Source organism: Chroicocephalus ridibundus, chromosome 1, assembly GCF_963924245.1.
Source record: "Chroicocephalus ridibundus chromosome 1, bChrRid1.1, whole genome shotgun sequence".
Taxonomy (NCBI): domain Eukaryota; kingdom Metazoa; phylum Chordata; class Aves; order Charadriiformes; family Laridae; genus Chroicocephalus; species Chroicocephalus ridibundus.
The window spans coordinates 8,058,785-8,086,022 of NC_086284.1; the positions used below are offsets into that span (position 1 = coordinate 8,058,785).

The following is a 27,238-nucleotide window of genomic DNA, read 5'->3' on the forward strand; positions in this document are numbered from 1 at the left end:
GAGAGGAGAGGAGAGGAGAGGAGAGGAGAGGAGAGGAGAGGAGAGGAGAGGAGAGGAGAGGAGAGGAGAGGAGAGGAGAGGAGAGGAGAGGAGAGGAGAGTTTTCATAATTTTAACAAAAATTTATTTGGATTGAATTAATAATAATAATAACAATAATAACAACAACAACGATGGCGACGACAACAATAATCTTACAAGCAATACAATAATACAATAATCTTAGCAATAATACAATATCTTAACAATAATACAATAATAATACATATTTATATATACATATATATATATATATATATATGAAAAAATTCTTCCCAGAAAGAGTGGTCAGACACTGGAATAGGCTGCCCAGGGAGGTGGTGGAGTCACCATCCCTGGATGTGTTTAAGACTCGTTTAGGTGTGGTGTTGGGGGATATGGTGTAAGGGAGAACTTTGTAGAGTGGAGTTGATGGTTGGACTCGATGATCCCAAGGGTCTTTTCCAACCTAAATGATTCTATGATTCTAATAATAATAACTATTGTTGTTGTTGCTGATATTATTATTATTGTTATTATTATTATTACATGAACAATACAGCAAAAAATATTTCCATCTGCCTGAAACACTAAATGCTCTTTCATGGAGAGTTTACAATTTTAAAGGTCTTTTTATTGGTCTTGTCCAATAAAAATGTAGGTCATAATGTCAAGCAACAGCAAAATCTACACATATGTATACGCGTGCACGCATACACCCTCCATTTATTCCCAAGTGCACTGCGAAATAGTGTACTAAGAACCCATCAGAGGGCGAGCTCATTACTTGACTTATCCAACTGATGATAATTTCTTAGAGAGAGGAGAAAAAAAATAAAAATCAGTGCTCTTTGGTGGGTGGATGTGAGGACTTGCAGGGTTTCTTCCAGGATGATTTGTGCAAAATAAGGATTTTTTTCCTTATGGGAGGAGAAGAGGGCAAGGTCAGTCACAGGACGGAGTTAGTGACCAACCACATAAACATCTATTTGCGAAGCAGAGGCAGAAACCAAGCTAATGCCCAGCCTTGGTGGCAGATCAGGCTGGACAAATAAACTGCTCCTGCCCCCCAGAAGACCCACAAAAAAAAATCGCAATTTTCTGACACTTTTTTTGCTCTTCCTTGAATACTTCTATATGATAATTGCCTTTTTTACCCTCCTTTGATTGCTGTTCTTTAAGGGGGGGGGAGGGCTTGAGTGGGGCAAGATTTATATTAAAAGAAAGGGTTTTTTCTTTTCCTGCTTGAACACAAGTTACTGTATTGCTCTACGTGCCTTTGATCAGAAACACAATCAAATATTTATACAGTGGGAGATCCATCTGTTCGGATGAATTCCCAGCAGGGTAGCTCCGTTCCCGTCTTATTACTCACATCGTTTTCTTGACTCGCTCCGTTTTTCCTGGAATAAATTGGGTTAAAGACTGACAGTGGAGGGAGCAAATATTTTTTTATTCCTTCTCATCTGCCCACATAGGAAATATTCTTGTTGACTTGCATGTGCATTTATTTATCAGTGGGTTTGGGGACCGGTCTGCACAGAAAGAGGCGTCCTCAGGCTGGGTTGGCTGTCGCCTCTGCCTGTACATCGGGCAATGCTCAGCCCATCAATCACCTCTTCTGACACTTTCCACGTGTATCAGCTGGGGGACAAATAAATTTCATGCTGAATACCTGCATTTCCATTTTGACCCCGCTGGCCTTCATGGAAGCAACACTTCTCCGTAATATCTATGCAATTATAGGGATAGATGGTAGGATGGGTAAGAAGCACGGAGGTGGGGGGGAGGATTAAACCTCCTATAGAAGAAAGCCCTTTCAAAGGAGAAAAAAATGCATCTGCATTGGCGTGGAACGTGTTGAGCCTGTGTGACTAAAAAGACTAGAACAAAAGGCTGAAAAATGAGAATGGCAGCATGGGGATCTGTATGTGTTTGGGGGTGTTTCAGCCCCAAATTATGCCTGCAGGTCGCCCCTTGGTCCCCAGTGGATGGATGGTCTCCACTGGGAGATTTAACCCACCTGGGGCAGGAGAGAAGCTCTCTCCATTGTTTAGCAGCCCCTCCTGACAAACTTAAACAGTTATACCATAGGATCGCTGTCAATGCAGGCTGGAACGGACCTCAGGAGGTCTCTAATGGGACCTCCTGCTCACAGCAGGGCCATCGCTGGGGTTTGGGCTCAGGGATTTATCCAGTTGTAGCTTGAAAACCTTCAGGGATGGAGCTTGCACAACCTCTTTGAGCAACACCTTCCACTAGTTCCCTTCCACATCCACCTCCTCTGAGACAAAAGCATCCTCTGGCCTCTGCCAGTGCCTCAGCAGATGGGCTGAGGGCTCTAAAAAGAGCTGGTTATCCCAGTTCCTAAGGTGCTCTACTGTTATTACAACTGATAGTAACACAGCCAGGTTTAAGAAAAAACATGTGGCAACACCTAAACCAAAGACAAGCCAAGACCTATTGCCCCCTACAGGGACGGCGTGGGCTGAGATCAAAACCACCCAGCAACCAGGAAAGAACTGAGATTGTAAGAAAACCCTATAGAAAGGTGTTTCATATAATTTGCTGTGTGCTGATCACATTCCCATCTGTGTCTGAGAGGGGTGGCTGGATGCTGACCAAGGCTTCATCAGTGCTTCCCTAGGAGGTGACCGCCAACCCCAGGTTGGCAGAGAGGACATTCCTGGTGGAAACAGAAATACTGCATCACCGACTGGTGTTGGAGACAGAGCAGGGGACAGGGAAAGAGAGAAGAAATGCCCTGAGCCTTTGTCATCTGTTTTGTCTGCTATTTGAAGAGTTGACTTTGCGTCAAAGCCAGCAGCTCACCTCTTTGGCCCCTGGTTAGAAACCAAATTGTCACCAGCCAGGGAAGCAAAGTCAGCAAGCAAGGGACAAAATCTCACCAGTTCCGAGCTGGAAAAGCTTCTGATCCTCTGTCAAAAATCTCATCTACAGTCAACGCAAACCCAGCCTCGTCCTCTGCCCAAGAGAGTCCCGAGGTCTGGATTTATAGACATAGTTACCACTACATTAATGAGCTCTGGAGAGCGACTGCTGCCAGCTTCATTACAGACGGGTGGAAAAATATCATTCCGAGGAATCCCCCAGCTGGACATAAATATTTAGCATGTGATCATCTGCTCAGAACTCCCCTGACCGGAATAAATCTGTGTTGTTTCTCCTGCCTTCAAATAAAAAGCCCATAATCAGGATCACTCCCCTCACTTAATCTTTTTGAGGGGCACACTGCAGACGGCTGCTTTATATCTCGTTGCAGCCCCCATATCCCTCCATCTCTGGCAGAAAAGCTGTTTAAGTCCAAATCATCTCTCCGAGGCAAATTCAGCTCAGCCCAACAGGACATTATCGTAATTTATATTGCATGTAGCGTGAAGGCTGAAACAGAGCCTGCTCTTGAGTCTTTGGGTTTGGAGCAGGCATTACATGGGCCCTTGATGAACCTTTTAGACACTAGGAACAGCTATTTGGGCTCAGGTTAAACATCTTTCTAATCCAATATTTCAAGACCAACAGAAGGTTTAAGTAGATATAGAATCACAGAATGGTTTGGGATGGAAGGGACCTTAAAGACCATCTAGTCCCACACCCTGCCCTGGGCAGGGACACCTCCCACCAGACCAGCTTGCTCCAAGCCCCGACCAACCTGGCCTTGACCCCCTCCAGGGATGGGGCAGCCACAGCTTCTCTGGGCAACATGGGCCAGGGGCTCACCACCCTCACAGCCAAGAATTTCTGCCTCAGATCTCAGCTCAATCTCCCCTCTTCCAGTTTAAAACTGTTCCCCCTCATCCCATGGCTCCCCTCCCTCATCCAGAGTCCCTCCCCAGCTTTCCTGGAGCCCCTTGAGGGACTGGAAGGGGCTCTAAGGTCTCCCTGGAGCCTTCTCTTCTCCAGGCTGAATCCCCCCAACTCTCTCAGCCTGTCCTCCCAGCAGAGGGGCTCCAACCCTCCCAGCATCTCCGGGGCCTCCTCTGGCCCTGCTCCAACAGCTCCATGTCCTTCTTACGTTGGGGTCCCCAGAACTGGACGCAGTGCTCCAGGTGGGGTCTCACCAGAGCTTTCACTGTATATTTTGCAGCTCACAGTTTGCAGCTCATGGTTTTCTTGAGCTAGAAATGGTATCTTTATGTTAATACACCCCATAGGATTTTTATTCCATGAACTTTGTCCATTTGCTTTCCTGAGCCCATGCGAATTTTTGGCACCCACAATTTCTTGTGGCAGTGACATGAAAGGAAATACCTACTTGAGCATGTTCGTAGCTTCCCACCTCGTAATTTAATTAAATGCCCTCTAGTTTCTGCATTATGAGAATGACCAGATATTCCTTATTTGCTGTCTTTAAACCACTTCTGGCATCTGTCACGTTTCTCTTTTTAAGGCTAAAATGTCTTTGCCTGCCTAGTGGTGTCTTTCCCAGCTCCCCCAGCCAGCCTGTGGTTTTGCATTGGAGTCATGCAAAGACCGTTTCAATTCTCTTTGGCCAAGGCACTGCAGACAATGCGAGGGTCTGTAACCAGGCAAGCTCGTGTTTGCATGCAAGCAGCAGCCTGCAGGAGTTGAATTGAGACTGCAAAAGCCCTGGCACAGACCATGAGAGATGTACATTGAAATCCATGTTCTACCATTGACTTGCTGGGCAACCCTGAGCAAACAAAGCGGAACAGCAGCCCCTTGGAGAACCCATATTCCATCTGGTTCAGTGGGAGACAGATATTTCCTGCTTTGGAGGAACACTGCCCTCGTTGCATGGAAATTGAACAAACTCTTCTAAAAGAGGGGCATTGAGAGGTTAAAGGTATTACAAATGTTGGGCAGTGGGTACCTCTTTTAGCATGTTAAATGGTTGATGGGCCTGGTGCAGATGGGTGAAGGCACCCCCAAGGGCTCACCATACCATCCCCATCATCTGCTTTTGCATGGCCTGAAGATGCATCTATTCATTGGCATAAAGACAGCTTTTTTTTTCCCCCTTGAGTCATTATGAAAATAAAATTTGATTCAGAGCCATTCTGCGTTTCTAGACATGAGTTTCTTGATGAGAGCTTGTGCGCGCCTTTTACATCAGGGGCTAAAGAGGGTTTGACCCTGAGGCTGCTGTAGTCAGTAAAAAGCTATTTATTAACTTTCCTATGCTCTGCATCAGGCCTTAAGAGTTAAAAAAATGGAGGGGTTTGAGTTAGTCACTATGGAGAGCTTTGATACCTTTGCTAACACCTCCTGTAATAACTCCTGGAATGCCTTAATTAGAGGAAAAGAGAAGGAGAGAGCATGGTGTCTCCCAAAAGCATAAATCTCTTCTATTATTTGTAATTTCTTGAGACTGGGGCTCTAGGAGTGCACTGCTTGGAGTGAATGGGGGAAAAACCTCTTGATCCTGAGAATATAAGCTTTGTTGTCCTTTTTTTTATGTTTTCTTAACAGGTCTTTTGTTCAATCCAGGCTTCTTAGTTAAATGAGTCTTAGCCGGTATTCCTAAACAGCAAGAAAGGGGGTGAAATAGTCTAGGGAAGATGTGGACTTGTTAGAAGAAATTTCTCTAGGTTGATTTTTTTCCTTTTTTTTGACTAGATCTAAAGATGATTGCAGCCTGGTTGGCTTGGACTCAAGGCATATACTTGACAGTATACCCAGCTCATGTATTGCAGATTTCTGTTCTTCCAGGGCCAAAGGGATGGGCCCAAAGCATACCTCATCCAATCTTCTTAACAGCTTTAATCCATGTGAGTAATTATGTACTGCTGTTAAAGAGAAATGGTCACTAGGAGCACGACAGGTGGTCAAATGCAATAACCCTAAACATCAGATTTGGACTGATCAGTGTTATCAAAATTTTACTTTGTTTTTCTCCTCTTCCTCTACAGTTTCCCAAAGTTCCACCTCTCCAGACCCCACTCCTTTCCTCCACCACTAGCACAGACATTCCCAGCAAATGTCATTTCAAGATCTGACCTCCTTGAAAGCAACATTGTGAAATCAAATATGGGACCTCAGAGATTTGGTCACCAACCTCAGCATGAGAAACTACTAGCTGAAAGAAGAAATCAAAGATGTACAAATGCTGAACCATGGCTTGCAAGCCAAGATAGACTGCTACAAGATGTTGGTAGAAGAGTTGCAGAAGGAAAGGAAGAACAGTGCAAAGACACAGTGCAACAATGGAAAGAAAGACTCCAACTACTAGAATACAAAAATAAAACCCTGAAGTGTGCCAATAAACAACTCATCTAGCCAATCAATGGTTTGGCTGACCAGCTGTCTGCATGTCAAGGCTGCATATCAAACTGTAACAGGCATGCTAGGAAACAGAAGCCAAGCTCAAAAAATCAGAAATTGTGCCCAGTGCCTCGAGGATGAATTGGAAGGTGTCCAGCAGCAATACGAGAAAGAAAAGCAACAGACCTCCCAGTTACAGGAGGCATTGAGAGAGCTCACCCAGATATGCGAGAGTTGGAGGAACGACATAATGCAGCTGAAAGGGGAGCTGGAAGCAGTGGAGAAGCAAGCAGCTCTCCGGAGACGCAACCGTGAGCGCTGGCTCCCCATGGGCTCATTGCTGTAGGATGGAGACAGGATCAAGATGGTGAAAAGCTCCTCAGAGCCAGCTGTGAAGAGAAAACTGCACTGGCTCAAGGATCTCAAGAAGATTTTTAACCCCATTCATAGGTTGTGTTGCACTTGTGTGTTGTGCACCATTTTGTCTAGGATTAGTTCACTGCTGGCATTTTTCTGTTCGTACTTAGTGAACACAACATCTACATGGTTGTGGAGCTCCTATCTCAATATCTTATCCTTTATCTTAAAAGGTAATGGCCTCTTGCCAAGTTAGATTGGCTGTAATCCCCTGTTTGGATAATTCTACTGAGTTTCGTACTTTAAGAGTTCAGCTTAGTGCTATGTCATATGTTTGTTATATACATACTTATTTAAAATATGTATAACACAGATAAAGCAATCAAAATAGATTGTTAAGCTGTTGTCCTTTCAGTTACTGGTTCGCTGTACTGCTCAAAGAATTTTTTGTAGACATCAGAGAGATTATTTTTTAATTTGAAGTCTTATTTTGCTTTATTTTTTTGAACTTCACCCATCTATTCCCAAAATGAAGGCTGTTGTGCTGTGCTTCTTCAGATCTTATAGCACAGTGAAAAATTCAGTTTGATCCAATTGCAGCTTTTTCTTCAGGGACCGATGCTATAGAGTGGAGAAAGAAGATATGGTGGACTCACTGGGGAGGGAACAGAAGTGTTTGGTAGATAAATGACTTGGATGAGGTCAGACAGAGAAAAGTTGGCAAAGACAAATACTGGGTCAACCCAGAGACTTCATGCAGAGGCACTCTGCTCTCCAGAAAGAAGACAGGTATGGAATAAAATAAGACAGTATCTATCTCCAGGGTTTAATTAATCTGCAGGTGAAGGTGGGTGATAAATGCAATATCCTATTAAAGCTGCTAAGAGCACATGCACCTGTGGGGAGTGGCCCAAGAATGACCAAGGTACTATTTTTGTTCCATGAGGATGAACCTCCTCCCAGTGGGACATTCCCAGGCTTCCTCAAAGCAAGGTGGGGAAGATGAACTATGCCATGTGGGCAAAACCCCAGCTATTTCATTTTTTCTAGTGATTTTTTTTTTTTTTTTTTACATTCCAGAGCTCTTCAGATGCCCACATCTGCTACCCAATTTGCTCTGGTTTGGTTGGCTGGGTCAGCGTAGGAGCAGGTTTTGTACCACGTGCTGTTGAGGTGCTGAGCTGTAAATTGGAATGAGAAGGAGCCAAGGTGCATCAAAATATATAGCTCATCATTACCTCATCGTTGCCAAAGCAAAATGGCCACGTAAATCGAGTTTAGCTGTTAGGGGGACACACATAAGTATTTTTAAAACAATGAAGAGATTTGAGAAACATTGGTTAGAAACATAGGTAAATCTTTTCCTTTTTTTTTTCTATTGTTATTAAAGATTAGGGCAAAAGGAAAACAGAATTTTTGCTGTTGCTTTTGGTTACACTTGACTCTAAAGTTACATTTTTAATGGATAAATAAGATGCCAAGAAGAGGTTAGACATGACAGATTTAAGAAGTGCAACTTCAGAGATGGCCAAATGTGCATGAAGAGAAGGGATTTTTAAAATGCCGCACTGGAGTTCAAGACTAAAGGTAGTTATGTACTTACACCAGCCCAGGGTCAGGCTCTAGTGACTGTTCCCCAGCTTTAGGTAATCAACTGATGAATCTAAATTATCACCCTATCTGATATTCACACTTTTACATTCAATGTAGAGAAAAGTGCCACCAGAAGGTGATCCAGATCTATTTATTGACCACAGGGTTTTAACACTAGAACCTTTATAAAGTGGCTTAAGTCAGGTGGGGACGCTCTTGCACCCACCGTTGTTTCCTACCTGTTCTTGGACGAGCCATAGCATCTGGCCATAGTGACTGAAGAAATACTTCAGGACATCAAGACCCGGTTGTCTGGGGCTTTGAGCAGCCTGGTCTAGTGGGAGGTGTCCGTGCCCATGGCAGGGGGGTTGGAACTAGGTGATCTTCAAGGTCCCTTCCAACCTAAACCATTCTATGATTCTATGATCCAACAACTTCACAGAGCTGGATCTTCATGTATCAGTTGTGCTTCTGATGCCCCCCCTGCATGGGGTATTTCCCTACCCCACGGGAGTATTAAAAGGAGCAAAGCATATTTCCACAGGGGAAGCCACATGTGGTGAGCTAGGCAGACCTACTTAATTACTGAAGCAATCACAGTTTAGCTCCTACATACCTTTATTGTACTTTATCACAAAGAACCACCTCCATTTTGCTCCACATGCTGGATTTTCCCCTTCTCTTCAGCCTTTGCATCCAGCTCTTGCCGCTCCTTTGAGCGTCCCTGCCCCACATGGAGGACAGAGCTTCCCGAGCAGCTTACGTGGGTAGAATAGCCTCCTCGAGCAGCTGCGGCTCCTCCATGCAGAACAGCCCCTGTTTTCTGCTGCCAGTGGGGCTTGGTGCACACAGAGGCTTTCAGTCTCCTTTCGGTGTCTCGGCGGTTCATTGAAAACAGGCTCTGTCCCCAAAGCGGTGAGCACAAAGGCTGCTGGCCACAGCCCAGGCGTGCCTCTGAAGCCCCTTTCTGCAGAGATTAATGGGAACCGAAAAGGGAGACCCCGCGCAGACTGTCAATGACCAGCGTTTTGCCAAGCCCAGGCTGGATGGGGACCCAGCCAACCTTCCCGTGCAGAGCGGTGGGGTATCCTTGGCCGGCTCTGTGGGACAAGAAGTACCTCCCTCAGAGATGTTATGTGTGGTAACCCCTGTTACCTGTGAGGTGCAGTCCTTGGGCACAAGCCCAACTCCAACCAGCCCTTCTGAAGCTAAGGGTGTTTTGGGGTAAGTTGCTCACACCAAGGTTGCTCAGGTGCTGACTTCCAACTCTCCGAGGCTGAATGAGCGTTGGTGTCTCTGTCTGGTGTCATTACGACTGGCAGATGCAAAATGAACTTTATGGACTTTATATCTCTGCAAAGGCGTGGTGGGGCAATGCTTGCTCCAAGCCAAGTACCTGCTTGAGCAAGGTGTCTCTTTCATGCCATCTATCACCTATGCTCCAGCTCATGTGGATTCATTTTTGGGTGACCTTCCAGCAACACTTGTGCTTTGCACATCAACCGATTGCTCTGTAAGAAAGCACCAAGTCCCTCAGCCTTCCTTCAGAGGAAGCTGCCCTCTTTTCTGTTTAATTTTTCTGGTATAGTCTTAAAATTTTGATCACTTCCTAGACTGCTGAGATTGTTAAATCAGCTTTTTTCATTCTCGTTCATCCAAGACACAAGCTTGGATGCTGGTTTACAAGCCAGCAAAGGGAATACCTAGAGACCATTAAAGCTTCCAGAGAATCTAGGCTCTCAGTGTAACTCCCTGCCTTTCAAGTAAACAAGTATTTAGTTCAACTTGAAGTGTTTAGGACTTTTACATCACTCAGTTTTGTCTGGTGTTTGCATGCCTAGGAATATCTTTTTTTTTTTCTCTCATTTGCGATAGTTCTCAGTCTACCCGCCGATATTGTATGGCCACAGGGTGAAAACCAGTGTATAGACCATAAAGTATCAGCTGCTGCTTGGTACTGAATCCCAGGACCTGGAAATCCCCTCCTTGCATTCAGGCACAAGCTCTCTGAGCTGCCGCCGTACCACATGTGAGATGAAGCAGTTGGGAATCAACACCTGAAGCCCAACAACTGGACAACCCCTGTTGTGTCCATAGACACAACCCAATGCTTGCACCCGTGAAGAGCTGCAGTGTGTATATGGGCCCTAAAAGCAGGATTCAATCCTTATCACTACAGGCTGGTAAACATCTTATTCCATATGAAGTGGGAATTTGAAGTCAGGTACTGGGTCAGAATGACCCTGCTGGTCCTATCATTATTTGCATTTAATAGGAAATAAATCAGGTCACATCAACCTTGCAATAAATCTGACACAGTTCCCCCTTCCCCTTCTTTCTTATGGGAATATTCAAAGCTAGAGAGACAGCCACTGAAACTGCTATTATCTCTGCCCGCCAGTTCCCAGCTGCCCATTGTGACTCTTAATCTGCATTAATCAGCACTAGCTCATCCTTTCAGATGGGACTTGCATCCCTGTGCACTCTTCTTGTGCCCCACGATGCTATCATCTCCTGCCAGCTGGACAGTTAATTGCGAAGACAGCTTCAGCATCTCCAGGGGCTGGAGGGTAGTGATGCCCTGCCACATTCATGCTGGGGAGGTGTTTTTTCAGCTCTGTGTGTTGAAAACAACAATTACCATATAAGCAAATAAGCTGGATTCGTTAGAGACAGCACATGCATCAGGCCTGAAGTGGTCAGGCAAGAAGGGACAGGAGAGAGGAGGTAAAACAGCCCAGGCCAGGGGGGTGTCACAGGGCAAGTGATATATCTCTGGAGGCCGAGCCTGTATGTGATAAGACAAAACTAGAGAAGGAAGATTTGGGCTTGAGAGAGGTGAAAGGGCAGCATGGAGAGCGAGAGGATGAAATGGTTTCTACGATAGTGAAGTATTGTAGACGTACCACAACAGTGACAGCGTCCCATGTAGATCATAAGTCAATGTCAGTCTTGAAGGTGGTCTCCATCTGGGTCTGTGGAAGTCAGTGGTGGGCTTAGCCTAACACCAATCCATGGCAAAACAGTGGGGAGCTGTTGTCATCTCCCATGAGTAAGCCTCCCGTGAGAAAGCTTTGCTTATCTTTTGCAGAGAGCATTGGGTGGTGAGAAACGTTCCCAGAGGTGCCCACTGTGAAGCGTTGGTGGCTCTCACCTTCTGCCAAAGCACAGACTGGTGGCCTCTCCATGATGCCACAGCAGACCAGAGCTGGAGGCAGATGGTCTCACTCCATGCAACAGCAGGCTAAAACTCTTTGAACAAGCGCTATAATTACTCCTCCCTTTATCACAGTTCCTGAGATCATGATAATTTGAGTAGAACTAAAACACATCTTTCAAAAATGCATCTAGTCTTGATGTAAAGGACTTGCAGGGTAGGAGAGAAGCCCCCTCCTAAAGGAAGCCTTTTCATCCCAGAGGTTAGGTAGCTACTTCAAAGTAGTCATCAAGGTCTCTCTCAAGTCCGCAGAGGGTGAGGCAGCTCCAGTGGGCTACTCATCTTGCTCCAAGAGACACATCTAAGGCAAGGGGCTTGACTCATTCTTTTTCCTCGTGACTTTGGGGGAGGCTCCAGTTTCTATCTTTGAGGAGTACAACTGACTTTCTGATGAGTGAAAGCTGAAGCTTTCAGCTCAAGTATATAAACCAATAAACTCTCATTTAGATTTACATGACTTGATCTTCCCACACTCAGGTTTCACTTGCTGGGAAAATGAAGGACCCGGCAGTATCTGTGAAGGTACCTACATGACACTTAGGTCATCAAGACTTGGTATCAAAACTGTCTGTGCCTTCTTTCTGCTAAATATCACAGACTGAGCACCCTGTAATCCTTATCCCACTCCTGAATAAATTTGGTGGCTCTACTTTTCTCCTCGGGATTTTCACATGCTCCACCAAGTGGATCTGCTCCCAGTCCCTTCTCCACTGCAGTGGAGCCCTCTGTGTCATCCCTCTGCTCACACACCCCAGAATCACATCTCTGCTAACACTGAAAACTATTTCGGCTGCTTCTCCACCACCAGATCCCTCTCTGTACGCGGCTCCACAGGATCCTTCTCTAGCTCTGGGTGGCATTTCTTTCTTGCCCAATCGCATCACATCTCATTTGCCTTCATGAAGAAGGCTTTTTTTTTTGACTAGGTAGCAAAGGCTACCAAGCAGTCCAGCTTGCTCTCTACAGCAGCCCTGTCTTCCAGGTTACTTATAATTCTTCTAGTTTGTGTGTCATGGACAAATGCTGTCTACACCATCCCTGTGATTTGTTCCCAAAAAGCTTTTCCTCCCCTCTGGCTCCCATCCAAAATACAAACATACCCAAAACAACACAACTGCCAAGACAGGCAGCAAGGAAAATCCAAAAGGATGGGAGGAGGAAGGGATGGTTTCAGTACTACTTGGAAATGATTGACAGTCGCTCTTTTGGAGTGCAAAAAAAAAAAGTCATTTATTTTGTCTTTAAAAACTTAAATACATAAAGCTGAAACTACCTCACATGCTTTGCAGATGATCACTACTTTCTTCTACATCTTTAGCTATACAGAGCTCCCACAGCAAGTCTGTGTATTACTGCAAACACAGCAAGGAGGTGCTTTACCTGTGGTCCGAGAAAGGTCTTCTCAGAAACTGAAGGAGCGTGTAGTGGCAGATAGTTTCATGCTTTGTATTCTTCTGCCACACCAAGGAAGAGCAAGAATCAGACAAGACAAATAATTTTTCATTTTCCCTAGAAATATTCTTTCCACCATGCTAAAAGAGGAGTAAAAGTTCCCTCACCCTTCAGCTGAGTTTGAATGATCCAGGCACCTTCTCCATGCTAACCTGGCCACGACCCCATGTAATAGTTAAAGGTATTATTCCCTGCAGACAAAAAACAACACCTTGGATTTCCTAATTGCTTAGATGGAGAATTCAGGTATCCCAGATAAAGGCTGGGACACCTCAAGGATGATGCTCCCAAAGCTCCTCTGATGCTCCATTAAAAAACATCTTTTTTGGAATGCCATGAAGCAGTATGCACGAATGCGGTTAAACCGCAGCAAAAGCGGTTAGGAGTCTAGGCGAATATTGATTTCTAAAAAAACCCAAGTTAAATTCCTTCCTTAACAATCCCCCTGTACGCCCACAGCCCTTACAAAATACAAACATATTTCAGTGGTACAATGAATATCAGGACCAAGAACGAGGCAAACATTTTAGCACCTACGCCACAACCTCCACCACCATGTCACAGCTATTGCAACACACCACACATGTCAAAAGCACGTGGGAAAGCCGATGGGAACACCTTCCACCCTTTCGAGTGTGCTTATTTCTACAGGAATAAGGTGGGAAGTACAGCAAGAAACTCCCAAAAGTCATTAGGAAAAGCAGGAAAGAGAAGTTGTAAGTGCAACTGGAAAATTTCCTTTTTCCTATCAAGGGTATTGCTATGTCCAAATACATTACTATGCTCTTTTGAAGAACAAGAGCACAAAGATCTGCAAGCCACCAAGCAAGATATGCCTGTGTTCACAGCCCTATTCTATATACATTAGGCATAGAAGAAATCTGGCATGAGGACCATCCCTTTTGAAAGGCCTGATTCCTCATGCCGCTCACCACTCTCAGCCGAGCAGACTTTGCTCAATGCACACCCTGTCAAGCTCTGGGTGCACTCATTCTCTTGAAACATCAGCAGTGTTTTCCAAAGTGCAGGCCAAGAGGAGGGACATAACTAACGGGACAGTCTGGGGAGAATTAAAATCCTCCTTGGCCATCTGAATCATGAGGCGAGGTGGAGACACTGGGTCCCAAGCCACACACTTGGAAGGGGCGCCCATACCAAAGCAGTGAATTGCTTAAGGCACAGGGTATCAGTAAGAGAGGCAAAATTGGGGAGGAGATTTGAGGTCTTCAGAAAATCAGGACGTAGGAGGATAAAGGTCTCTCTGTCCCTGAAGGCCATCACAGCATGGGTTGATGGGCTCACACTTTCTTTTGTGCCAACTTAACTAACTGAAGGAAAGGTGCCAGTTTCCCCTGAAATCTCCACCCCCATTAAAGACCCAACTGTGGATGCAATTTGATTGCAAATACAATTCCTTTTTACCAACATGAATTTCCTTTTCTCTCCTCATGGGCATAACCTACACCACCCCCTTTATATTGCTTGAAAGGACACATTGTGCTACTTATGATCTGGTTAACATGTCTAACCCACATGCCCAGGCCTTAAGGAGAATTTGGGTCTGAGAACGTCCAAATAGTGCACCTTGATCAGCAAAATGGCTATGATAGCCGGATAGCCATGAGACTTGCCAGATGTGACTATGAGGAGCACCAGGTACGTTTCATGCAATGAAACACCTTGCTCGTCGCTTGGGCAATGGAAGAGCACATATTTCCTCAAGAGAAGAGGAGATTAGTGTGCCCAGTAACAGCAAGTTTTGGTTCTTCGGCAGGGACCTCTTTTTGCCAAGTTTTACAGGGAAGCCTGACATCACCACAAAGAAGAAGTAAACTTCTCAGAGTTCACAGAAAACAGAAGTACTAAAGAGGACGGCATAAAAACCAGCTATGTGGGGGGAAGTAGGCAAACCCAGGAGATTTAAGATAATTAAAAGGCCCTGAAAATGGGAATATCCGGGCCAGTGGACATAGTTGTGTCCTCTGCTTCAGGAAGAAGTCATCATTGGGGCAAGGAAAGGAAGGTGCAGAGGAAACAGCAGCCAGCCAGCAGCTGCTGTAGAGGGGTGCACCCTGCAATATATAAGTAACGGGAGTTTTTAAGAGACCCCACTCTACATTGGGCAGTAACTAAGTCCCTAATTGAGCAACAGGAACATTTAAACGGACCCATCAGAAATTACCAGTTCCAGGAATGGACTAAAAAGACACTGATGCCAAAAAGCTATGGCTATTCTACCAAATCAAATGTGCTCAGGACCATTTCTAGACCTGAGACCAACTGGCTTGGAGCAACACAGTCTGTGTAATCGAACACTCTCCCTCCAAATGAGCTGCACGTTCAGGCTCCCAGGGACTCTGTATTGAATCTGTTAAATATAGAGTTTATGTTAATGCTTGCTAGCATTCTCCAGAGCCAAAACGAGCCAGATGTGATTCTCTAGCTACCAACCATGCTTCATGTCCTCATGCCTGATTCCTATACATTAATATTCCCCTACCTCTGCTCTCCAAAGAGCAACTCTTGGCTACATGATCCACTTGTCCTCTCAAGGACCAGGACACAGTGAGACAGCAGTCCAACCACAAAACATGTATGAAAAGAGAAAGCACTCTGTGCTTTAGGGGAATAGACCCCCATATAGCACGTGAAGAATGGAGTCTGAGCTTGGACTATTTAACCCGGCTTTTGGGGATTTAGTGGAGAAATTTTCTTGGGCTATCATCTTTGAAGTCTCAATCTCAGCTCTCCACTGTAACGGGACTAACTGTTCATGGACATTAATGACCATTTATGTCACCACCGTGGTTCGCCACAGGGTTCTACACAGCTAAATTCAGAAATATCAGATAGCTTTAGCTAAAGAATTGGATCCTGTAACCATCGTTGTTACTGCAACAGTCTTGGGCATCAGACAGCAGCACATACATGTCCTTGCAGGACAATGAGCCTCTGTTGCCAACATAACAGAAAACCGTAATCTACAGCCAGGAAAACCTAAGTAAAGGTCAAATTTAGAGTTTGCAAGGGCTGCAAGGATACTTGAATCCTACTGTGGCAATATCTGTGATGCAGCTTCACACAGCCCAGCACCCTTTCATCCTCTAGCCTAGATCAGCATCAAAGCCATTGGCATCATCAGGCCAGGAGAAAACAAAGCAGAGGCTGCCCAGGGGCTGGCTGGAGCATGTCTTCATCAGTGGCGTATATTGCCCTTCCCTGCACAAAGGTGAGATGTCCATCCACACGCTGGGTGGCCACTGTCTCAAGGGGAGGCTCTGGAAGTGGATGCCGTTGGAGCCCCGTGGTCATCTGTTCATGCGCTGCAGGATGGTCACACAGCCGTGATAACTGGTGCAGCGCTGCAGTGGCGGCTGCTGCTCCACAGTCCCCGTCACCGGGTCGAAAGTGAAGGCTTTGTCCGTGCCTTCCCCATTCTCATCTCGGCCACCCAGGATGTAAATCTTCCCTCCACACACCGTCAGGCCACAGCTCTCCTGGAAAGCAGAAGAAGAGCTGAGGAGCAAGCCTCCAGCTTCAGGCAACGGGACTGAGCATGGGGGGAGTTGAGCCTGTTGCCCAGCAGAAGGGAGCAAAAGTAGCTAAGTGGTGTCTGGCTCTTGGGGTGCTGCAAAGGCACCGTTTCAGTAAGAGTTTAGGCACTTGTAATGCCTCCAGTCAACGATGGGACTGTTGCTGTTTCTGGCAGCCTCCCAGACACAGCACAGACTCACAAGCACGCAAAGAACCCAGAGACCCATCCAGCACCCCCATGTGAAAGCCCGTTATAAGAATCCAATAACACAGGTGTTTTAATTCAGATCAGGGTGATCTGTGTCCCATCGTTCCTCTTCACTGTGCCACAACTCACATTGCAGCGTGGCTTTGGACTACGAACTGTGATGACACTAAACCAAGGCACACAGCCACCATCGGTCTCTGTTCAGTCCACGGACCAGACTAGACCCAGTATAACCTTCACCCTGAAACACCTAGTGTGGAGAATATGTCCTCAACACTAGGGGTTCCACCCTACAGACCCACTCCTCTGGCATTAATACTAGCGTAGACCCCACCTTAGCAAGACAACTTGAATTTGCTGTGAGAGAGACATCCTCCAAGCAGTATGGACATGTAAGTTTGAGTTGCTTTGCGGAGGTCATGTTCGCCTATTCAGAGCCAAACCCGCAATGTATTTTCTTTGCCTTCATTCTCAGCAAAGCACAGATCACTCCTATTCTAGAGGGAGAGCGGGAAGGCTCAGAGCTTCTTTCCCAAACCTCTTCCTTACCAGAGGCCCAGGGAGGGTGGCCACTTCTTGCCAGCTGTCTTTCCTTGGATCGTAGCTGAAGATTTTACTGAGGAGTCCACCTACAACATAAATGATGTTGTCCAAGCAGACAGCACTGATGCACCTCTGGTAAAAAGGGGTCGGAGACAAGAGCGTCCACTTGTTGTCCTCTGGATTGTAGCACTGGACCTGGGAGGAGAAATGCAGCTATGGGAACATGGAAGTTACCGTATGTCCCTGCTTGGCTGAAGCTGCTATTCATTAGAAATAAAAGCACACGGGGACAGAAACATGGATGGGAGCTTCAACATCCAGAGACCAGTGCAGTGAGCGAAGGAATGAGGGGTTCTAGCATTCCCTTTTGAATCCAAGTCTCCCAAACTACAAGCCCCCAGGGTGTCCCAGACAGGGCATGGTTAAGTGTTCAGAGATGGAGCTGAGCAGCTCAGGAGCTCTTCCTGCAGCTCAGGAGACCAGAAGCACCATGTATGGCTTGCAGAGGTCTCCTCCAGACAGTTACTACAGTTGCTACTTCTCTGAAGTGAATGCCCACAGCATCAGAGGTTTGCTCCTGTGGTGCCTCAGGGCTGACCAGGCTTCAGAGCAGAACAGGCTCCACTGAAACCACGCTTAATATACTGTCAGCTCCTCACACCTTCCCTCTCTGGTCCCTAAGTCTCATTGGCTTCCACTTAAATGTATGACTTCTCATCTTATTACAAGGGAGCTTTCATTAGTTTTCAAAAAAAAGGCACCCTTGTAGCTTAAGGACAATCCCATTTCCCTCCATGTTCCCATGTAAACCTTCTTTTTTAGGGCTCTGTCCGTTCTTGATGGCCCAACAATACCTTGTCAGTGTTAGCAGCGTCATCCACAGCACCACCCAGCACGTAGAGCTTGTTCAGGCAGGAGACCACAGCAGCCGAGCTCACAGCTTGAGGCAGCGGGGCCAAGGTTGACCAGCTGTTGGAGAATGTGTCATAGCACTCCACGCTAGAGAGGCGGTAAAAACCATCAAAGCCTCCCACAGCGTAGATCTGCCACAAAAGGAGCAAAGCAAGCCGATTAGAAACTCACGGACTCACCTAACGGGCTACATTGTCACAGCGCACGTGAGGGAAGGCTAGGACTTTGCCGGAGAGACAGACATCAACCTTGGGGTTGGACCTTTAAAAGTCCCTTCCAACCCAAACCATTCTATGATTCCATGAAAGACCCCATGCTGTATAGCTTTCACCCAAAGACTTGACACAGCTATCTGCAGAAGTCTTGCACCATCCCATGGTAGATCTTATTGCTACAACTTCATTTGTGGCTGCTTCAGGTGGCAACGCACACCCGACTGAAACAATGATGTTTTGGTTATGTCCTAGTTGTTCTCCCACCAAAACCATCTCTAAATCACCCAGAAGACAAACACACGCTGACAGTTTCACGTTGTGCTAGGCAGCAGGAGAAGTGGGGGGACAGTGCTCCACGTGGCTTCTTCCAAAATTCGGGCCATTGCTTACCTTACCCTGAAGTGTTGCCATTTTGTGCCTCCATCGGCCTTTCTGCAGACAAGCAACTTTGATCCAGACGTTCAGCTGGGAGTTCAACACCCAAACATCGTTGCTGCTGATGTGTCCTCCTGAAAAACAGAGGGATGGAGGGCTGCTGTAATCCCAAGGACAGCCCCATCACCTCATTACACCACAATATTGCCTAGTTCCTCCATGCAATGGAACAAGTCGGGGTCGGTCTCTTCTCCCAAGGAACAGGCAATAGGACAAGAAGAAACAGCCTCAAGTTATATCAGGGGAGGTTTAGGATGGATATTAGGAAAAAATTCTTCACTGAAAAGGTTATCAAGCATTGGAACAGGCTGCCCAGGGCAGTGGTGGAGTCGCCATCCCTGGAGGGATTTAAAAGCCGGGCAGACGTGGTGCTGAGGGACATGCGTTAGTGCTGGCTTTGTCAGTGTTAGGTTGATGGTTGGACTCAATGATCTGCAAGGTCCCTTCTAACCTGGACGATTCCATGATTCTATGATTCTAATTTAGGACGGAATATGGTTATTGGGTTATGGCCACGTAAACTCAGCTTCCCAAGGGAGATACTCTCTGGACTTCAAGGCGCTTGTTACACTGCCCCATCCTTTACATAGAACTCATCTGATCGGCATTACATTTTAAGTGAGGGACAGGCAGGATACTGATGTTTTAGGAAATCCTGTCTGACAGCACACACCAAAACCAGCTCATTCTACAGCTGAACACTTTTGACAGATGCCCGGCAGGAGGAAAAGTTGTTTTTTTTTTAATACTGCCATCCTCCCCCTTAAAGGTGAAATTGCTCCTTGGGACAGCAAAATCCGAATCATTTCATCAAGACGTGACTTTGCTCCAAAGCTGGGATGCATGTGAATGAGTCCTAGTGAGCAGAACTAAGGAGGGGCTGTCCAAGCAGAGGTCGCGCCTTTCTTTGCAACCAGGAAGGGACCATCTAGTCCAGGATATCTCACCTGATATGTACACATCGTTCTTCAGCGTGCAGGCAGCAAACTCTGACTTGGTGTAGCCGGGCACGCTGGAGAGGGCTGTCCACTGCCTGCTCTTTGGGTGGTAGAGGTCCGTGAAGGGCAGCTTCAGAAGGCCTTTCTTATCACAGCCCCCAATGACGATGATGACTTCCGCCAGCTCCATGAACCTAGACCATGAAAGGCATGGATAATCCCCCAGGCCAGGCTACTCCTTTCCATCATCCCTCCCATCCTACCTAGGGCATTGGCAGCACAGTCCAATAGACAGAGCAGGGGCCCCTCCTGCATCAGCTACTGATTTTCTGGGCAAATCATTTCACACCTGCACTTTCAAATCAAAGACACCTCCCAGACTGGGTGGGAAGGGGTCCAAACTGCATAGGGAAAGAAAATGGGAACGACCTTTAAAAGTCCTTCGTGAGATTGCCTCCTGCCACTCACCACCTCCCCCCTTCCAGCACAAATCAAGCCTAATCCTCAAGGCACAGCCATGAGTGTGGAAAGCTGCTCCTGGCAGCCCGCCTGCAACAAGCTCTCTGCCTGGAGAGAGAAGTGTTTCCAGGAAATCTCTCTCTCTCCAACCCTAATAGCAGCGAGCAGACAAGACAGACAGCAGGGGAAGGAGAAATCCTGCCAGCGAGTAGGTGGCAAGAGAGGAACAGCTCTGCGGGAGGGGAGAGGAAGGAAGAGGATGAAAGAGGATTTGAAAGGCTTGGTCCAATCCTCAGCTCTGCCATGGCTTGTGCAGGCTGAGGCAATTCACTTAAGGCCAAAGCTGTAAAAGGAGGGAGGTAAAATGTGGATGGCTGGGGGGTGGGATTTATCCCCAGTGAATTTTAGCTGTTTACATCCTTGAGGAGGTCACCACAGACCCTGTTGTGGTATTCATCACAGAGAAGGTGTGTCAAATCATCTCTTCCACCTGACAGGCACATGCCCTGAATGCCAGGCTGGGACTTCTGAGATGTACGGGGGCAAGCTCCATTCTTCCGCCCAGGCTGTTCCACCACTGAGCAGCAAAAACCCCTGCACTTCTTGGTCTGAAGAGCAGGAGAACACAAGAACCTGGCCCTGCAGTCCCGTGGTCATGGGTGTCCTCTGGGAAAGAATGGAGAGCCTTGCAAACCAACCCAGTTTGATATGGCCACCCACCCCAGAGCAGAGGTGTCCCTCAGCACTCTTACCAGCACACCCTAAGGGACCTGTGGGACCGTGAAGAAACAGGAGAGACACAAAATGTGGCTGATCAAATCCAGACTTCACAGTCACAAAAAGGTGCAGATTCACACAGAATCCCAACCCTAGAAATATCTTTTTTTTATTCCTCCTCCACTTTACACTGGCAGCTGCCTGGGTCAGCATCTATCTTCTTGCTGCTCATCAATAAATCAATGGAGGGGGAAAAAAATAAATAAAAAAGTAATATGAAGGTACCCAGGTACCTGGATAGCAACTGCCTTTTTTTTCCCCTGGACATAAATTCCTGACCCTGCAGTAATGCTTTTGAGCTAGGCACCAAGCTGATGGCCAGGAGGACTGGGACTGATCCAAGCCTTCCTGCTAACAGATAGCTTGGAGAAGGTGGGAGAGAGACCAAAGAGGTGAAATGAGAACAGGCAGAGCTGAGAACAGAAAACACGTCTCAACCCAGTGCTCTACACATTGGTGAAAGCAGACAGAAATAAAGAGTTACGAACACCCGTTCTTGGTCATAGTCTGGATATGTCTGGATAGCATCATTGCACGCCCAGAGCAGTGTGACTAGAGCACTTCTTGCCAACAAAGAAAAGTGTCACATGCATTGGTATAAACTTCACAGGAAGTTTATAGGCAGGGCCAGGCACACATCTCTAATGCCTTCATTTTGGGAACAGGGAGGCCAAAAAAGAAGCAATCAGAAGGGGAAAAAAAAGAAAAAGAAAGAAAGGAAAAACAACTCAAGAACTCCCCTCAAACTTTAAATCCATCAATGTAGGCCATGCCGGTCTAGGGAAGAAGACTCTGTGTTTTACCTTCTGGGCCTTGATCGCAAAGAGCTGACCTCATTCCCAAGGATGTAGTACTTGCGGGCCTCGTGCAGCAGAGGAATGCACTCCTTCGAGTCCTGGATGAGTCCATCCATTTCCACCTTCTCCAGGAAGTAGGTGGGGTCAAGCAGGGGCAGACGCACATGCTCAAGGAGGTCCTTCAAGGCTCCCTTCCTGGCTGGTATGTCATGCCGTACCCAGCGCATGACTGCTTCAAAGACCACTTCCTCCTTGGGGACCACCAGCTGCTCATCAGATAGATATTCAACCAGCTCCTTCACACCCATCTCCAAGAACTCTTCATGAGATGACACCTCCACAAAACACTCCAGCATGAACCTCTTGCTCTTTTCTGTCAGAGATGCAATGGAGAATGAATCAGCAAACTTCATGATGCCCAAACAGTTGCATGGGTGAAGCTGGCCTTCAAGGAAGGTGACACAAGCATCTCTGAGCTTGGAGATCTGCAGCAAGTCAGACAGTTCCAAGATGCTTTCAACGTTGTCCTCCTGAATTATGATGTTCCCCCCATACATATAATCAAGAAGAAGAGACATCGTGGAAGCGGAAATCTTTTGAATATTAATGATATCCTGGTGGCCTTCCTTGAGATTGCCACCAAACATGGCCTGGAAATAGGTGCTGTTGGCTGACAAAGTGGCACGGTGACAGGGAAATTCTTGTCCATCAATTAATAGCACCACGTCTGTGAAGATACCGCTCTGCCGGTAGGAGTTCAGCGTCTGGAGAATTTGCTCAGCGTGGCAGGACCCGCTGCAGAGCTTCATGTGCAGCTTTTCTTTGCTCGGGTCCCGCGTTGCATTTTCCAGGCTGCTTGTCCTGAAACTTGATTCTTCTTTCATCATTCGATGCATCCTGGTTGGGAAGCAGGGAAGCAGACAAGAGAACAGCACTCTATTAAAATATCTGACTGCAACGTCCAACACCATCATCGTTTCTGCGTCTTCCTCAGTGCCATGAGGAAGTAAATATTCCAGCCAAAATGGATATTTCCAATCCAACCCCATCCCAGTAGACCAACTTCTGCTTTTAGGAGGTGTTTCTTCTAAGGCAGTTGCCTTGCCCAGCCTATGCTGCACTAGCACCTTGACACCTTTTCCTTTCTTTCTGACATCTCGCAGCTCTTATTAACTGGTTTCCCCATCCTCTCAAATGGAAGTACGGTACAGCCCAGATGGAAGAAATGCAATATTTTGACTTTTTCTATCCACCGCGTTTCCCCAGATGTCTTATTCCAGGCAAAAATCCAGAGGTAAGGGCGTGAGACCAAGATTTGCCACAGGTAGCTATGACGTGACCTGCTCAAAAGCAGGGGAAACATCTACATCTGATCTACCTTTCTGCTAGATTTGTTCTCTGGATGATTTTAAATCTTTTCTAAAGGACTTCATAAAGCCATTGCAATGAAGCACAGCAGACTTCTCTCATTCGAGCTCTAATGGTTCACACCACTGAGCCTGAGCAGCAGGACTCATCCCTGCAGGGCAGGGAAAGTCGTGTGTTCAGCCTGGAGGGGGCAAATAGCTGCACATCCAAAAGGGTGATCCCTGCTCAAGTGAGGGGGAGGCAGCCAGATCATCTGTAAAGAGTAATCCCCGGGAAGAAGGGCCTCTGCCCGCAGAGTGGGGGTCTGAAAAGCAGGGGAGCATCGTGGCATTGAAATAGTGACAAGAATAAACTATCTGACAACAGTGAGAGAATTACAGACCCCAAACCCTCAATTTCTGTCTCCACCAACCTAGACATACTAACAGGTTGGCTCTGCCCCATTTCCTCCGCTTCTCTACAAAAGCCCACCCTGACCCATCACTGTTGCATAGACCCAGATGCTGGGGGACAGAGCAAGGAGGGGATGGAGCCTGGGTCTCCCGACGCTTGCCCAACTGCTCTCTCCAGCTGGATGTTAAATAAAAGGGGCACAGCAATGCCACCACCAGTGTTTTGAAAGCACGACAGAGTCAGCACCACTCTACTTGAATGGGTGTGCCAGCGAGGGCCATCAGCAGAGAACTCCTGATTGCAGCTTCAACCATGGCCATGCAGGTTTTAGACTGCTTTTCTGAGACTCTGTAACAGCAAAGAGCCCGTCTGGGGGAGGGGGTTCACAGTCTGCTCTTAAGGGCCCCCTAAGTCAGGTTGTGGAGCATCTCACCACAAGCCTCTGGCAGGAGCACAAGTCCCCATTGGGGTAACAAGTTACCAGACATCAGTGGCTTTGTGGTGTCCACACACGCCCCTGAAAGAATCTTCGAGGAGGATTACATTGAATTTCTCATGAGTCAAAAAATCCCTGCTTTGATTCTAATCCTTCTTCTCTCTTCCTACACCTGCACCACCTGGACAGCCATCACACCTGACCACAGCCCCCAGAGGTGCTCAGATTCTCCCATGCCCCAGAGGACATCAGGGTAGCTGTGTGTAGGACAACCAAATCTGATCCTGAGGATCTTCAACCCGCCACCCCGAGAAAGTGTCACCGTATCCCTTTGTGCCTCCAGAATCCCCCAGCAGCAGGGAAAACACCTCTGCCTGTGCCACAGGGGAGCTGCAGAGACCTAAAGGAGCAGTGAAGCAGCATAACAAGCCCTAACTAAATATCTAAGAAATCCTGCAGGAGTTTGTGAAGGCTCTAAACACCCTGAATGCCACTGATGGGTGCTCGGGGCTGTGTACAGACGGGAACCGCTGTCAGTCCGTCCAAAGTGTTTTAGAGAAGTTCTGACAAAGGCAGCTCTCGAGAGATGCCTTTGCAAAGAGCACGGCTGACTCCACGTTTTCCCGATACACGCAGCTCCAGCCCAGACAAACACATCCCTATCCCCGCATCTCTCCCTCATCTGCACACATTTCCGAGCCATCAGGGACACGTACAGCTCTGCACGGCTCACTGCTGGGAAGAAACAGCTCAGACTGACCTCCTTATGAAGAGACACCCCCCTCTCGCCTTCATCCCCAATTGATCCAAAAGCCCTTCCCCGGCTCACATCCCTCCTGTCTACCCATGAAACAAATGATGCCAACTCCAAAGAAAGAGTGGGCTTGCCCCATTGCCCTCACCCATGCACACTCCTCTCTGGGTCACCCTCTCCAGCCAAGTACCATACAGCAGCGAACACTGCATTAATTTTATTTTTTTTTTGGTCAAGCCTACCCAGCTGCTAAAGCAAGAAGTCCAGCCTTACCTGGCCCACAGGTTGTGTCCTCCAGGTGGGACCTAGAAAAGACTCAACTTCCCTCTGGGAGAGCTCCCATCCACGTCGGGACTCTGCACGGAGACAGGTCCCCTCCGCAAAGCACGCTCAGCCCTTCTGCGGCAGCGCTTGGGGAAGCACAAAAGCAACCCCTTTATCCTCATTGCCGGAGAGGTGGGGGAGAAATCTGCTTTTGTTTCTCCTGAATGACATGCCAGAGAGCTACGGGGCATTAGCCATGCAGCTGTCAATAACAGCCAGCCAGGGAGGAGCCAGGAACCAGGGAAAACCCATCGCAGCTCAGAGAAAAATATATCACACCAGGGCAGCTTAAGAGGGCCGAGCCATCTGGAGAGCAAATTGAGGTCCAGGTGGAACGATTCATTTGATAGAGACTCTGTCTCGCTGGAAACCACACTAAAGCCGATAAATAAAACACGGCTCTGTGAGCAAAAAGACGCCCAGAGCAGGAAGGGACTGGGTCAGGGAGGGGCTGCAGTCCCCCTCATTAACGTGTGATAATTAGGTAATTAGGTCCTTGAGGATGATGAGGACAGAAGGGGAGGTTTGCCCCATGTGGCTTTCTGCACCCTCCCCTCCAACTCGATCCCAGTTGTTGGCTGAATTTTTAAATGCTCGTAGCAGGGATCAAAGCAGCCCTGGGGAAGCTCCACGAAGTAACCCTTGTGCTGAAGGTTGTCAAAGCCCCTAATGTGACGCAGCCAGCCTTCCCTCCCTTGCCCAGCATCGCTTTGAACAACCCACAGTATTTCAGACTCAAGAGAAAAGAAGTATTAATAATAACCAGGCCCCAAATGTCGTCATCGTGGAGAAATTGCACTTCTGTGGGGCACCACGGCTGCGTTTGCTGGCTGGTTCCTTTCTGCTCCTCTCCCATCGCTGGGATGCAGGGCACAAGCTGGCATCCTGCTTGCTCCCAACATTTGCATATGAATCACTGCCAACCTGGAAGGGACTGCGGTTTCCCAGCCTGCACAGTGGCGAGGGAAGGTTGGGGGATTTGCTCTTCAGACCTTCCACCCTGATGGAGTCGGCACTGCCAGGCTGCACTGACCACGGTTGCAACCACGGCTGCACATGGATGGAGCTAGAGATGACCAGGAGTGGACAAATGACAGCACAGCACCGATCCTGCCCTGTGGGGCACAGCAAAAAGGTCTCCAGAGTGTTGGAAACTCCTCAGTAAGGTCGCAAACCTATCATCTCCTGGCGACCATAAAGCATGGGGCTACCAACCTTCTCGAAAACCAACCCCAGCTTCAAGCCATGAGTACAGATGGGGGGGAACAGCTACTAAAGGTTGTAAATACACAAAGTGATCACAGTGAGGTGGCTTTGCAGGGTGCAGCTGTTCCTGTGCCCACACCAAGCCACCTATTGAGCAGATTTCTACAGAGAGACTGCACTGCACTTGGCCCTGGATCTCTCCATGTGTTGCTAACTTGCCCCAGAGTGTCTGTCACCATGCAAAGGCTGCGCTACAATCTACGCTTGTGGCATTTCTCCATGAAACGGGGTATTAAATAACCCATAGAGCTGCAAAAGGATGAGGAGGTGTTTGAAAGGCATGTCTGCTAGGCAGCACTGGAGGAAGGACACCTTATGCAGGGGCAGGAGCTCAACCTCTCTTTTGCTCCCAGCACCCTGGGTCTTCTTCCTGAGTAGATACAGACACCAGTGATTTTACAGTGGATTGGGACTCTAAAAACCCCTCTTCACGTTAAAAATGCTCATCCCCAGGCCCACGGAGGCCATTAGGCACAAAGCCACAAGCATTAAAAAAAGATGCAAAAGGGAAATACAAGTATATAGGACCTGGAACTCCAGGCATCTGTTGGGGAAAGCTCTCGGTGAATGTAGGACCAAAGGTTTCTGAAGGAGCAGAAGAGTATGCATCTCAGGAGGAGAAAGGAATAGGAAGGAGAAGGGATGCAGCTAAGCCAAAGAGAAAATGAGGGAAAAAGGATGAAAAGGACAAGAGGAAAGGTAGAAGAAAGTTCTGGATAGATCAGGTAATGGAGACCATGGTGAGACATCTTGAGGATGATGGTCATTAGGACTTGATCACACTGTGGTTTGTACCTCCCCACCACATGCCCAAGAGAAGGAAATGTGTCCTATCCAGGTCAGCTGTCTAAGAACTCCTGGCACCACCATCCATGGCTCAACTTTGCCATGGAGTCAGAACATCCTCTTTCCACCTTCAGCCATTTAGCAGAAGTGAAGGGAAGTCACCAGCCTCCAGGAGAAGAGACTGAAGCAGGAGAACCAAGTAGATGAGTAAGGG

At 47.4% G+C, this 27,238-nt stretch overlaps 1 protein-coding gene across 1 annotated transcript; it reads right to left on the reverse strand.

Moving 5' to 3' along the window:
- Window positions 1-12,648: 12,648 nt before the first annotated feature.
- Window positions 12,649-25,464, reverse strand: KLHL35 (kelch like family member 35). Its single transcript, XM_063327234.1, has 7 exons — window positions 24,922-25,464; window positions 21,704-22,594; window positions 19,674-19,858; window positions 18,682-18,800; window positions 18,019-18,207; window positions 17,171-17,359; window positions 12,649-16,376 (listed from the first exon to the last, which is right to left on the reverse strand). Exons 2-7 carry the CDS (start codon window positions 22,591-22,593, stop codon window positions 16,188-16,190), a joined length of 1,761 nt encoding a protein of 586 aa, XP_063183304.1. The 5' UTR covers window position 22,594; window positions 24,922-25,464; the 3' UTR covers window positions 12,649-16,187.
- Between the last annotated feature and the right edge of the window lie 1,774 nt (window positions 25,465-27,238).

Coding starts and splice junctions, on each gene's coding strand:
- KLHL35 (XM_063327234.1), bottom strand. CDS start 22,593: ATGCATCGAATGATGAAAGAAGAATCAAGTTTCAGGACAAGCAGCCTG. Junction 18,801..19,673: donor GAACGATGTGTACATATCAG/GTGAGATATCCT, acceptor TCTGTTTTTCAG/GAGGACACATCAGCAGCAAC. Junction 16,377..17,170: donor CCACCCTCCCTGGGCCTCTG/GTAAGGAAGAGG, acceptor TCTGCTTTCCAG/GAGAGCTGTGGCCTGACGGT.